This window comes from Pristis pectinata, chromosome 3 (genome assembly GCF_009764475.1).
Source record: "Pristis pectinata isolate sPriPec2 chromosome 3, sPriPec2.1.pri, whole genome shotgun sequence".
NCBI lineage: Eukaryota > Metazoa > Chordata > Chondrichthyes > Rhinopristiformes > Pristidae > Pristis > Pristis pectinata.
The window spans coordinates 94,249,526-94,261,881 of record NC_067407.1 but is presented as its reverse complement, the minus strand read 5'-3'; the positions used below and the strand labels follow the sequence as shown (position 1 = coordinate 94,261,881).

The 12,356-nt window shown below is 40.6% G+C and overlaps 1 protein-coding gene across 7 annotated transcripts in view; it reads left to right on the top strand.

The window, feature by feature from the left end:
• The window catches only part of ehbp1 (EH domain binding protein 1), a 315,890-nt gene that overhangs the window by 49,240 nt on the left and 254,294 nt on the right, over positions 1 to 12,356 (top strand). For 6 of the 7 annotated variants that reach the window (XM_052011163.1, XM_052011159.1, XM_052011164.1 and 3 more), the window contains 3 exons: positions 4,279 to 4,336; positions 8,677 to 8,772; positions 11,882 to 11,935. Coding sequence is in view for 6 of the 7 variants with exons in the window: in XM_052011159.1 (XP_051867119.1) it covers positions 4,279 to 4,336; positions 8,677 to 8,772; positions 11,882 to 11,935 (208 nt within the window). In the remaining variant the exon portion in view is untranslated. The remainder of the gene's footprint in view (positions 1 to 4,278; positions 4,337 to 8,676; positions 8,773 to 11,881; positions 11,936 to 12,356) is intronic. The other variant, XM_052011160.1, reaches the window with a different exon arrangement.

Below are 12,356 nucleotides of genomic sequence, written 5' to 3'. Positions count from 1 at the left end.
CCTCCCTGTACCTGGATGATGTCGCCGTCTTGTGCTCGGACCCAAGGTCAGTTCACAGATTGACCAGCATCTGCGACCAGTTTGAGTTGGCATCAGGGGCCAAAGTTAACTGCGCGAAGAGTGAGGCCATGCTCTTCGGCAACTGGCCCGACTGATCCAACGTCCCCTTCACCATCAGGCCTGACTACCTGAAGGTACTGGGGATCTGGTTCGGAGGGGCCAGGGCGTGCAACAAAAATTGGTGGGAGTGGATTGGGAAGGTGAAGCAGAAACTGGGACTGCGGGAATGCTGCTCCCTCTCAATAACTGGGAAGAACTTGGTCATCAGGTGTGAGGTGCTCTCAGGGCTGCTATACTTGGCGCAGGTGTGGCCTGTTCCTCGCTCTTCTAGCTTGGGAATCACCCATGCGTCTTCCAGTTCATCTAGGGGATCCAAGATGGAGCGGGTCTGACGGGTCGCCATGCACAGGTCTCTGGACAAGGGGGGAGAAAGTGTCCCCGGTGTCGCCTTCATCCTGATGACCACCTTTGTCTGTGGCTGCATCAGGCTGTGTGTGGATCCAAAGTACGTGGGCACCAAGTGTCACTACGTGCTGAGGTTATACCTGTCCCTGGTGTTGCTAAGGATGGGCCTGACTCCGTTGCCGTGCAACGTCCCAGTCAGCTGGACGTTGCCGCACTACCTGTCCTTCATGAAAAAGTTTTTCCAGACCAACACCTTTGACCACAAGTGGCAGTGGTCAGCACAGAACATCCTGCAGACACTGCAGGAGAAGGACTCGATTGATACTGTGGGGTGGTTCCCTGAGCAGACTGTCCAGACCATCTGGCAGAATGCCTCATCACCAGAACTCACCAACAAGCACCAAGACCTCGCTTGGCTGGCGGTGAGAGGGGCAATCTCAGTCAGATCCTACCTGCATGGTCGAAACATCAGTCCCAGCGCGTACTGCCCCCAGGGGGACTGCGCTGGGGACAGGATGGTTGCCCACCTCTTTGCCGGCTGTAGGTTTGCAAGCAGGGTGTGGCGAAAGTTGCAAGGGTCCTTGTCACGTTTCATCCCCAGAAGCTGTGTAACAGAGCATTCTCTGATCTACGGGCTGTTCCTGGGGACACACACAGAGACGGACATCAACTGCTGCTGGAAAGTCATCAACTCGGTGAAAGACACCCTTTGGTCTGCCCGAAACTTGTTGGTCTCCCAGCACTGCGAGATGTCCGTAGGGGAATGCTGCTGACTGGCGCATTCCAGACTGCAGGAGTACATGCTGAGGGACGCACTGAAGCTGGGTGCAGCCAACGCAAGGGCTCGGTGGGAAAGGACTACAGTTTAGGGTTCTTCTGCCACTGGAGAGGGAGAGGTGGGGTCGGGAGAGGTGGGGTCAGGCGAGAAAGCCCCTTAAATATTGTAAATATGGGATTGGGGTAGCCCGTATCCCACACAAGTGGCATCGGTGCTGTGTTTTTTATATAAAAAGTAACACTAATGATTAATCCATTCACGAATGTAAAGGTTTGCACTGCTTTATTGTTGTATATAGTTTGTTTTTTTTTGATGAATAAAGTTTATTTTGGAATAAAATAACAGTGACATTTGTGAGCCTCAGAAATCAAATGAAAAATGCAAACTAACTTTAGGTGCATCACGAACAACAAAAATGGAGCTGTTGGAATATAACTCATCGACCTTACAAATATGTGTACCTGAGGCTGTCCAAATTGTGACCTTTGGGTCATTTATAGCCTATAATCTTGGCAATGGAGCCTTAAATACCCAAGTATGGTTGTACGATTTGTGCTTCTGTCTCAGGATGGATGTGGACTATGCTCTTAATTTTTGCATTCAGCACTGTGCCATGTGTAATTGAGAATGATTTTTAAAAGTCATATACTAGAGGGGATTAAATCTCATTGAATAATCTTCCACTTTCCTATTGTACTTATGACCTTTGTTCACATGCATGGTCATTTACATATTACGCTACTTATTACTTTTATCTCGTCCCTGACCGATTTTCCCATTTATATCAGATGATTTACATATAGACTTAAATTTGACCTTTTCAAAAGGCAAACCTCTGAAGATTTTTAAGAACTAAAACTGTGACATTGCTCAGGGAGTTCATTGATCAACTCTTAATTTTGACCAATTGGTTGCTTTGATCCCCAAACTTAAATGGCACAAATGCTTTGTTACTACTTTGGCTCCTATAAATTGTCTGTTGGTAGAGATGCAATGTATAGTTGGAAGTACATTTGTGAATTCAGGAACATTCTGAAGCCAATGTGCAATAAGAGAGGTAAAGTTGTTTTTGTTGTAGTCTAATAGCAGTAGCTCTGCTAAAGGTAGGAGGAAGTTAGGGAAAGGTTTTCTCAAAGGTATTGCCATCTCAGCTGAATACCCTGACTTTGTGGGTAGAGCAGGGAGAATGGGATCAAGTATGACTCTGGGAGCTCCTTGGCTTTGAGTTTGAGTTGTTTTCTAGAGATTTGAGCACAAAATTCAGTCTGGTGGTACTAGTGCAATACCGAGAGAGGAGATTACTGTTAGAGGTGTTTTTTTAAAAATCAAAAACAAAATTCAACTGAGTTCCTGGAGCTCTCCCAGTTGGTAAACGTAAAGACCTCATGAGAATATTTGAAGAAGAGCAGGAGAATTCTTCTAGTGTCCTGGCCAATATTGTAATTTGTAACCTAAAAATGGATTAAATGGTGATCATCTTACTATTTGTGGGAAATGGTTCAAATTATTTGTTGCCTCTCTCCAACATTGTCAACTCTTGATCGATTGTAGATGATGTTCTGCAGCATGAAAGTTGCTGTTTCAATGCAAGGTTTGGAAAAGATGTCCACAAGAGCAAACAGCATGCAGTCAGGGTGGGGGTGAGGGTGGTGGTGCTGTTCAGAAAGGAGAAGATGAGTTCTGAAGTGGGCGGATGAGCAATGCCATGGAACAATTTGTAGACCCCTAATGCTTTATATTGTAAACAGTTCTGATTTTGGAATAAGAATAACAAGTTGTTCAATCTACATTGCTTTATTCCAAGTTTAGATCATCTTCATTTAGATAACTGACTGATTTAAGATGACAGTGTAGCCTTCATCAACAAGTTATAATTTGTTTTCCGTATTTGTCTGGTACTTACTCTACTCGCAAGTTGTTTCTGTGGGGAGTCAATTATATTAAGGTGATAAGCCCTTGTCAGCAGTCTGTCAGTTACTTTGTACCTCTACTTTCCTGGTATATTCCTGAAAAACAATGCTTTAAATTATCCAGCTGTTCTTCATTCCAATAATCCTTCCTTCAGATCCATGTTTAATCAGGTTTTTGGTTACTTTTCCTTATGTGCCATTTCTGACTTCCTGACAATTTTTGTTTCATTACTTCTCTGTGAAACACCATAGTATATTTTCCTATATTAAAAAGAGGATATAATCAATTTTTGGCAATGATGTACATTTTTAACTTTTCTTCAAACGATATGCTGTTTGAAGATATTTGTTTTGATCTGTAAAAAAGCAAAGCCCGAGTATTTCTTCAATTGTGAGAGTGCAAGATGTGATGTTCTGAGCAATCTTGTGTCATTGTACTCAAATTACAGATGTTAATTTTTAGGTGCAGTAAATAATGAGGAAAATGAACTTTATATTGACCTTCACTGCAAGAAGACTTGAGTACAAAAGTAAAGACACCTTGCTGCAATTATATAGGACCCAGGTGAGATTACATCTGGAATATCATACAGGTCTGGTCTCCTTACCCGAGAAGGAATACATTTGTTATTGAGGGAGTCCAGTGAAGGCACAACACTTTGATTCTTGTGCATTTGTCATATGAGGAGTCGTTAAACACAATGGTGCTTGTGCACTCTTGAGTTTAGAAGAATGAGAGGCATGTTTCAATGAAACCTCAACATTCTAAAGGGATTTGACAGAATAGAAGTGGAGTTGATGTTTCTACTGGCTCTGTGCTTAGGACCAAGGATCACAGTCTCAAAATAAGTGGTCAGCCTTCAGAAAGGAGATGAATGAAATTTCTTCGCACAGAGGGTAGTGAATCTTTGAAATTTTCTGTCCAAGAAGAGTCAGTCATTGAGTTTGTTTCAAGAGTGAGATTGATAGATTTTTTAATATGACCTACTCTTGCTTCTATTTCTTATGTTCTTATTATGATGATAGTATTGGATTTAATTTAATAACGAACATTTGTCGGTGAATTGTCGCTGTATTCTGTATTATTGTTGTGGAACTAATATTTATTTCTCATTATATTATTAGGCAACCTGACAAACTTGTGGTGGTTTGGACGAGAAGAAGCAGACGGAAATCATCTAAGGTATGCATTAAAAATTCATTGCAGGTAAGGTATCAGGATTCATAAGAATCTAAGAAATAGAAGTAGGTGTATGCCGCTTGGCCTAGAGCCTACTCTCCCATTCTCTAAGATCATTGCTGATCTGATCTTCATCTCAGCTTCACTTTCCTGGCTGTTTCCTGCAATCCTTGACTCCTTTTAGAACATAGAACGTAGAACAATTACAGCACAATTCAGGCCCTTCGGCCCACAAAGCTGTGCCGAATACGTCCCTACCCTAGAAATTACTAATTTAGCCCAACAATCCATGATCAATTTGAATGTATTCAATACCTCTGGTTTGGAGAATTTCCAAAGATTTATAACTCTCTTAGAGAAGAAATGCCGCCTCATTTACATCTTAAATAGGTGATTCCCTGGATTCCCCCAATACGGCTAAATATGTTGTTCCAGTGTTGCAGAGTAATACTGCATTGAAACAGTCCCTTCAGCCCAACTGGTCCACGCCAACCACAGCATCCTCCTTGCCAGTTCCAGTTGCCCGTGTTCGGCCCATAACCCTCCAAGTTCCTCCCCTCCATGTACCTATCCAAATGCCTCTGAAATGTTGCAATTCTACCTGCCTCAACCACTTCCTCTGGCAGCTTATTCCAGGGACTCACGACCCTATGTGTAAAGAAGTAACCTGTCAGGACTCTTAGATCACTCCCCTCTTGTCTTGTATCTGTACCCTCTAGTTATGGACTCCCCAACCCTGGGGAAAAGACTATGACTGTCCACCTAATCCATACCCCTCATGATTTTATAAACTTCTGTGAGGTCACCTCACTGCTCATTCTCCTACGCTCCAAGGAATAAAGATATAGCGTGGCCAATCTCTCCCTATAACTCAGGCCCTCTAGTCCAGCAAGCATCCTTGTAAGTTTCTTCTGCACCCTCTTCAACTTGGCAGTATCTTTCCTATAGCAGGATGACCAAAACTGTACACAATACCCCAAGTGCGGCCTCATCAACTACTTGTATAACTGCAACGTAATGTCCCTATTCCTAAACTCGATGCCCTGACTGAAGGCTAGCACGCTAAGTGCCTTCTTCACCACCCTATCTACTTGTGTGGCCACTTTCAGCGAACTGTGCACATGTACTCCTGGGTACCTCTGTTCCACAACACTCGTCAGTGCCCTGCCATTCACTGTATAAGTCCTACCCTGGTTTGACTGTCCAAGCTGCATCACCTTACGGTTATCTAAGTTGAAATCCATTTGCCAATACTCAGCCCATCACCCTAACTGATCAAGATCTCTTTGCAATTCATTGTAACCTGCTTCACTATCAATAAGACCCCCTGATTTAGTATCAGCAGCAAACTTGCTGATTGTACCATGTACACTCGTATCCAAATCATTTGCAATACATAATGAATAACAGAGGTCCCAACACTGACCCCTGGGGCATCTCACTAGTTACAGGCCTCCAAGCATAGAATCGAACTTCAACTTTCACCCTATCATCGAGCCAATTCTGAATCCACCTTGCTAGCTCCCCCTGAATCCCATGCGACCTAACCTTCCAGATCAGCCTGCCATGTGGGACCTTGTAAGATCTTAATAAAGGCCTTACTAAAGTCCATAGAGACAACAACCACTGCCCTACCTTCATCCATCCCCTTTGCTACCTCTTCAAAAACAAACTCCAAAAGATTCATCAGACATGACCTCCCACACACAAACCATGCTGACTGTTCCTGAGCAGGCCTTGACCATCCAAGTGATGGTGATCTTGTCCCTCAGAATTCCCTCCAGTAACTTCCCTGCAACTGAAGTCGGGCTCACCGGCCTGTATTTCCCTGGCCTGTCCTTGCTACCCTTCTGGAACAATGGAACAACATTAGCCATCCTTCAGTATTCTGGAACTTCGCCAGTGGCTAACAACGAAGCAGATATTTCTACAAGGGCCTCAGCGATTTCTTCCCTGTCCTCCCATAAGGCCTGGGGGTGCACTTGGTCATGCGCCGGGGATTTGCCCACTTTAATGCGCTTCAAAGCTGCAAATACTTCCTTTCTCCTAATATGCTTATGATCCAAGACCTTGCTACTTATTCCCCTCATTTCTCTGGCATCCATAATAGTATTCTCCTTTAGTAAATACCGAGGAGAAATAGACATTAAAAATCTCGGCCATCTCCTGTGGCTTCACACATAGGTGACCCTGAAGGTCTTTAAGAGAACCTAGTTTCTCTGTAGTCGCTCTTTTACTGTTAATGTAACTGAAGAACCTATTGGGATTATCTTTAACCCTGCCTGCCAAATTCATCTCATACCCTCTTTTTTTTTGCCCTCCTGATTTCCTTCTCAGGCCTGGTCTTAAACTTTTTGTATTCATCGAGGGACTCATTTGTACCCAGGTGCCTAAATGTACTCAGGTGATGTACGCTTTTTGTTTTGTTGACCAGATCATTGACCCTGACAAGCAACCATCCCCTCCTCCCTTCAAAGTTGTGTGTGTTTGAATAGGCTCACCACTCATTCTTTGAAGCCTCAAGGAATATAGGCCCACTTCCTGTTTATTCAGACCCAAATAATTCAGGAGGATTCCCTGAATCTGTCTGAATTAGCTTCAAATTAATAAATTCCTTAATAACTGGTATCGTAAAAGAAAATAAAAATGACATCTGGGGAAAGATTTTTAATTGCATTTAGTGCCATTAAACCTGAGAACAAAGTCTGCTTAGATATGGAGTGAATGGGCTTACTTGGGGGCAGGTCATATCTGATCAAATTACTATAGTGCTTTGCGTAACTTTAGATCTCATGGCCAATAACAGACCATCAATGTTTGGGAATATTCTGCAGAATAGACTGATTTATAAGATGGGTTCTTATGGAGTAGACTACTTGGCTGAATTTATGATGAGTTGATTAGACAAGGAGAGATGTCAGGGTTGCAAAACCAAGCTATTTCAGACGTGACAAATACCTCCTTTCTCCTCATATGCATATAATCACTGCTTATTACCCTCATTTCTCTGACAGCCATGATATTCTCCTTTAGTAAATACAGAGGAGAAATAGACATTAAAAATCTCGGCCATCTTCTGTGGCTCCACACACAGGTGACCCTGAACGTCTTTAAGAGGACCTAGTCTCTCCATAGTCGCTCTTTGACTGTTACTATAACTGAAGAATCTGTTGGGATTATCTTTAACCCTGCTTGCCAAATCCACCTCATACCCTGGCTGAAATGGTTTGATTTGCTACCATCTGTGTATGACCTAGAGTCATGAAGCCGTACAACATGAAAACAGGCCATTCAGCCCACCATGTCCATGCTGACCAGTGGGCACCCATCCACTTATCTAGACACTTGTTAAATGCTGTCAGCGACTCTGCTTCCACAATCTCTGGCAGTACATTCTGGGTACTCGCTGCTCTCTGCCTGCAAAACGTCTCCCTCAGATCTCCTCTAAACCTTTCATCCCTTCCCCTAAATCTATGTCTTCTACTTTCCTGCAGTCTATGCTTCATAAATTTATATACTTCAATCCTGTCTTCTTTTAACTTCCTCCTCTCCAGGGAAAACAGACATAGCCTCTTCAATCTCGCCTTACAACTGAAATGCTCCATCCCAGACAATGTCTTCCTGAATCACCCGTGTGCTCCCTACAGCACAGTCACATCTTTCCTTCAGTGTGGTGACCAGAACTGCATGCAGTACTCCAGCTGAGTCTGACTAATGTTTTTATAAAGTTATAAAATTGTATTCAGTCTCTGACTAATGAAGCTCAGTATCCCTTATGCCTTTTGTCACCTTATCTACCTACACTGCCACCTTCAAGAACCTTTGGACTTGCATGCCAAGCCCCTCTTTTCCTCAATACACTCTCAGACCTTACCATTCATGGTATATGTCCTAGCCTCATTAGTACTCCCAGGATTAAACTCCATCTGCCATTTCTCATTCCTTTTCACCAACACTTCGATATCACCATGTAGCCTAAGACCACCCTGCATACTGTCAACAACTCCAGCAGTCTTTGTGCACCTGCGAACTTGCTGATCGTGTCTCCTACATCCACATCAAAATCATTCATGAATGTGGCACTATTGTAAAAAAAAACATCCAATATCTGATGATGTTTGGTGAAGTGGTCAAAAGGGACCATTAAGGGTTAAGACCACAAATATGAAATATGTTATTCGATAGGATCAGGTAGAAGCAGTAAGATAATAGGTTGCAGTATTGTTGAAGCATTTCATTTAGCTCTGCTATACCAAAGGCTTTTGATCAAATGTATTTATGAATTGACCTAAATACAAACTTTGTGCATTGATAAACATTTTCTTTTCCTGTTCCTCTTGAAGATTCATAGTTGGCAACCGGGAATTAAAAACCCATATCGAGGAGTTGTGGTATGGCCGGTTCCCGAAAACATTGAAATCACTGTGACACTTTTCAAGGTACAACAGCTCATAAACTCTGTTTCTGTTGCAATAGTCTTTCTTAAAACAAAACTTCTCTTCCAGCTGCACTGTTTTTGCACGTGAGGCACTGGAAGATTGGGCATCTCTCAGTAAGATGTTAAAACTGCAGCTGAAATGACAATCATCATTTTGGGAATAAAGCTAATGCTATGATGAAAAGTGAAATAAAACCTCAAATCAGCTGGTTTCTGCGCCTGCAATGTTATGCATATTTATAATTTCAGCAGCTTTTGATGAAATAAAATTAAACTGAATCCACCTGACTGACTCTGTTGTAACTTGTATATATTTAACAATAGTTGCATGTTATTTGTAGATATAATGCAGCTTAATTTTGAGACTGCATATGTAATTGCTAGTTTGAACATTTCAGTTAAACTTCCTATAGGAGAGGTGTTATCATTTGTAATTATACTTGCACTCTCACCGTAAACCATAGCTAATTTTTATCTCTTGTATAAGAAATATGAATAGATTATTAAATTTGCCAACTGACTATTCTTGCAACAGTCTTCATTATAACCCACATTATCTGGCTATGCCTGTGAAGGTCCCATTTACACAAGTTTCTACTTTGTTTCTATAAAAGAAAAAATACATTTCTGTTTGTACTTTTATTATAAATTGAATGCTCACTAATGGAATAGAATTATCTGTGTTTCAAATGAGTCAGTAGAATTTAATTTACTGATGCCCATGCAGCACATGCAAGCCACATGACTAAACAAGAATATTGTTTTTGACTTATCAAATTTAGTTAATCTTGTGCTGATCGGTATTTATGTTTTTCAATTATATATTCTATTCTTGTAATCTAATGATACACAAAATAGATATTGAAAATGAGTTTGGACCTGATGCACTGGAATTGTGAATCATGAAATGTCTGGGCACAATGGGACAATGATTCTGCAGCTCTGAAGTGGATGGTAAAAGCATTGGGACACATGGGAGTGTGCTGGAAGCTTGTCACTTTAGATTTTGCATGTAATCCTGATCACTGGCTTGTGTGGTTGTCTCCATAAATATTTTGGAGATACAACAGACTGCACATGCTGGAATCTGGAGCAACAAACAGCCTGCTGGAGGAACTCCTCTGGTTAAGCAGCATCTGTGGGAGGAAAGGAACTGTCGATGTTTCAGGTTGAAACCCTGATTCAGGACTAGATGCAGGATTTCGACCCATAACGTTGACAATTCCTTTCCTCCCATAGATGCTGCTCGACCCGTGAAGTTCCTCCAGCAGATTGTCCATAAATATTTTGCTTTTTTTGCCACAGGTAATGTGTTGTGCACTGGTTTAAATAGAATAAATAGTGGGTATAAAGTGTGGCTGCATTTTAAGTTATGCTCAGTGTATGTCTCAATTACTATTTTGTATGATGGACACTTTTTTCCCAACATTTTGCACTGGATTTCTAAAATTAAGTAGCAGTCCCCAGTCTCATTGAATTGGCAATAGTTAGGACAGGGGTGCAATATTATCAAATTTAGAGGTACAGAATTACAGGAATATTATCATCCTTCTCCAGTTGTTTTCAATCATTTTGAATAACTATAGAATGGATACTGGGAGCAAATCAACTTGATTTTAATCTTATTAAGTTTTTTCTACTTTCTCTAAATCAAAGTTTCTATTGTGTAGTCTAAGGGAGGCTATTAAATAAATGACAATGTTTATTGCAGCTTTTCTCAACATTATGAATAGTTGGTGATCGTTGTACACATTTAGATGAATTCCTCTAAGTCAGTATTCGTGTGTAGTATGTATTTTGTACCTCTAAAGTAGATGCAATTAAGTACAAACATTAAAGTTTCAAACATATAGAATCATAGATTTATACAGTATGGAAACAGGCCTTTTGGCCAAACTTGACAATATTGACCAAGGTGCCTTCTTGAGCTAGTCCCATTTGCCTGCATTTGGCCCATATCCCTCCAAACCTTTCCTATCTATGTGCCAAATCCAAACGTCTTTTAAATGTTGTAATTGTACCCACCTCTACCAATTCCTCTGGCAACTCATTCATATATGCACCGTCGTCTGTGTGGGGAAAAGCTTGCTGCATAAGTCCCCTTTAAATCTTTCCCCTCTCATCTTAATCCTATGCCCTCTAGTTTTAGACTACCCTACCCTGCTGAAAAAACTGTGACCATTCACCTAGGGCAAACCAAATAGCACATCAGGCTGAATCTGATGAGATTTAGTCACAAGCCAGAACTTTGGTTAACTGAATTATTTCAGATTTATTTAGTTAAGTGCCAATTGGCATTTGAACATGTGCAAAATATAGCTTCTCAATAGCTTCTGAAAACCTTATTCTTAAATATCAATTCTTTTAACTTGGACTATTGCTGAATTTGCGGAAATTGTTTGAAAATTTACACAGTGCATATTAATGTGAGGGAGTTGCAAGTGTTTGGTTATTTTTGTATCTTTTGTTTTTCCATTGTATATCCGTTCAGCACTATTGCGTTCAGCAGTACTCTTTTGAGATCAAATCTCTTTAGCCCTCTCATACAAATATTGGTCGTAATTGTATATTTTGTTGCAAATATCTTGACATCAAGTGTGCACTGAAATAAATCAAAGAGTGCCTGGTGTTGATGATAAGGTCATAAACACACCCAGTCTTTTAACCCTGGCCGTAGAACTAGTGAAATTTTTACCTTGTCCATGCTTTTGAATGAAATTAATGGATTTGTACACTTTTGAGCAATGTGTTCAGAAATATGAGTAAATCAGGAACATGGAATCATACACATGAATTGAAATTAATGCTTGAGTTCTGTTAATAAAGATCTTGCAGATTTAAACTCATTGAAAAATTGAAAGTGTACAATGGTTTCAGTACAGAAGATAAAATCTACACTCTTGTACAGTGCACTGCCACAACCAAATTAAAGCTGTATTGTTTGAATCTACAAACTAACGTTCAGTTAGAGGTATCCTCATTAATCTCTTCTAACAGATGTACAGGTGTCCGCATACTTTTTTATTTGGGTTTCATTAATATTACATGAGTTATTTAAAAAAAGCAGGAATAAGTATTCAATTATAATTGAAACTAATTATTTCTTCTAGGATCCTCATGCTGAGGAATTTGAAGACAAAGAGTGGACATTTGTTATAGAAAATGTGAGTTTAATTTGCCATTGTATCACATTGGTTTGGGTAAAATGAATTGATGTTCTTTGGAATGTGCTTTACAAAGTAATCAATTGACCTTTGCCTAATGCTGAGAAAAGATAGCCTTGTTGTTGCCCTTATAAAACTTGTTTCCTAGATTAACTAAATTGCTATTGACTTAATTAAGAATTGTCTTATAGAGTCGGCTGTGTGAATTAAAATGCATGGTCATATATAGATTAGTTCTTGCAGTTCACCTTTGTTGATTGCATCTGATTAAGTGTGGCAGGAACAAAGAAAGTCAAATATGTGTGCACTTTGGAAAGAAAGAAAATAGATTGTGAGGAAAGTTAGTTAAGAAAATGCTTCAAATCAAGTATTAAGGCTTTGACTTAGTTCTGGTAGTTAGTGATATCATAAATATTTCTCC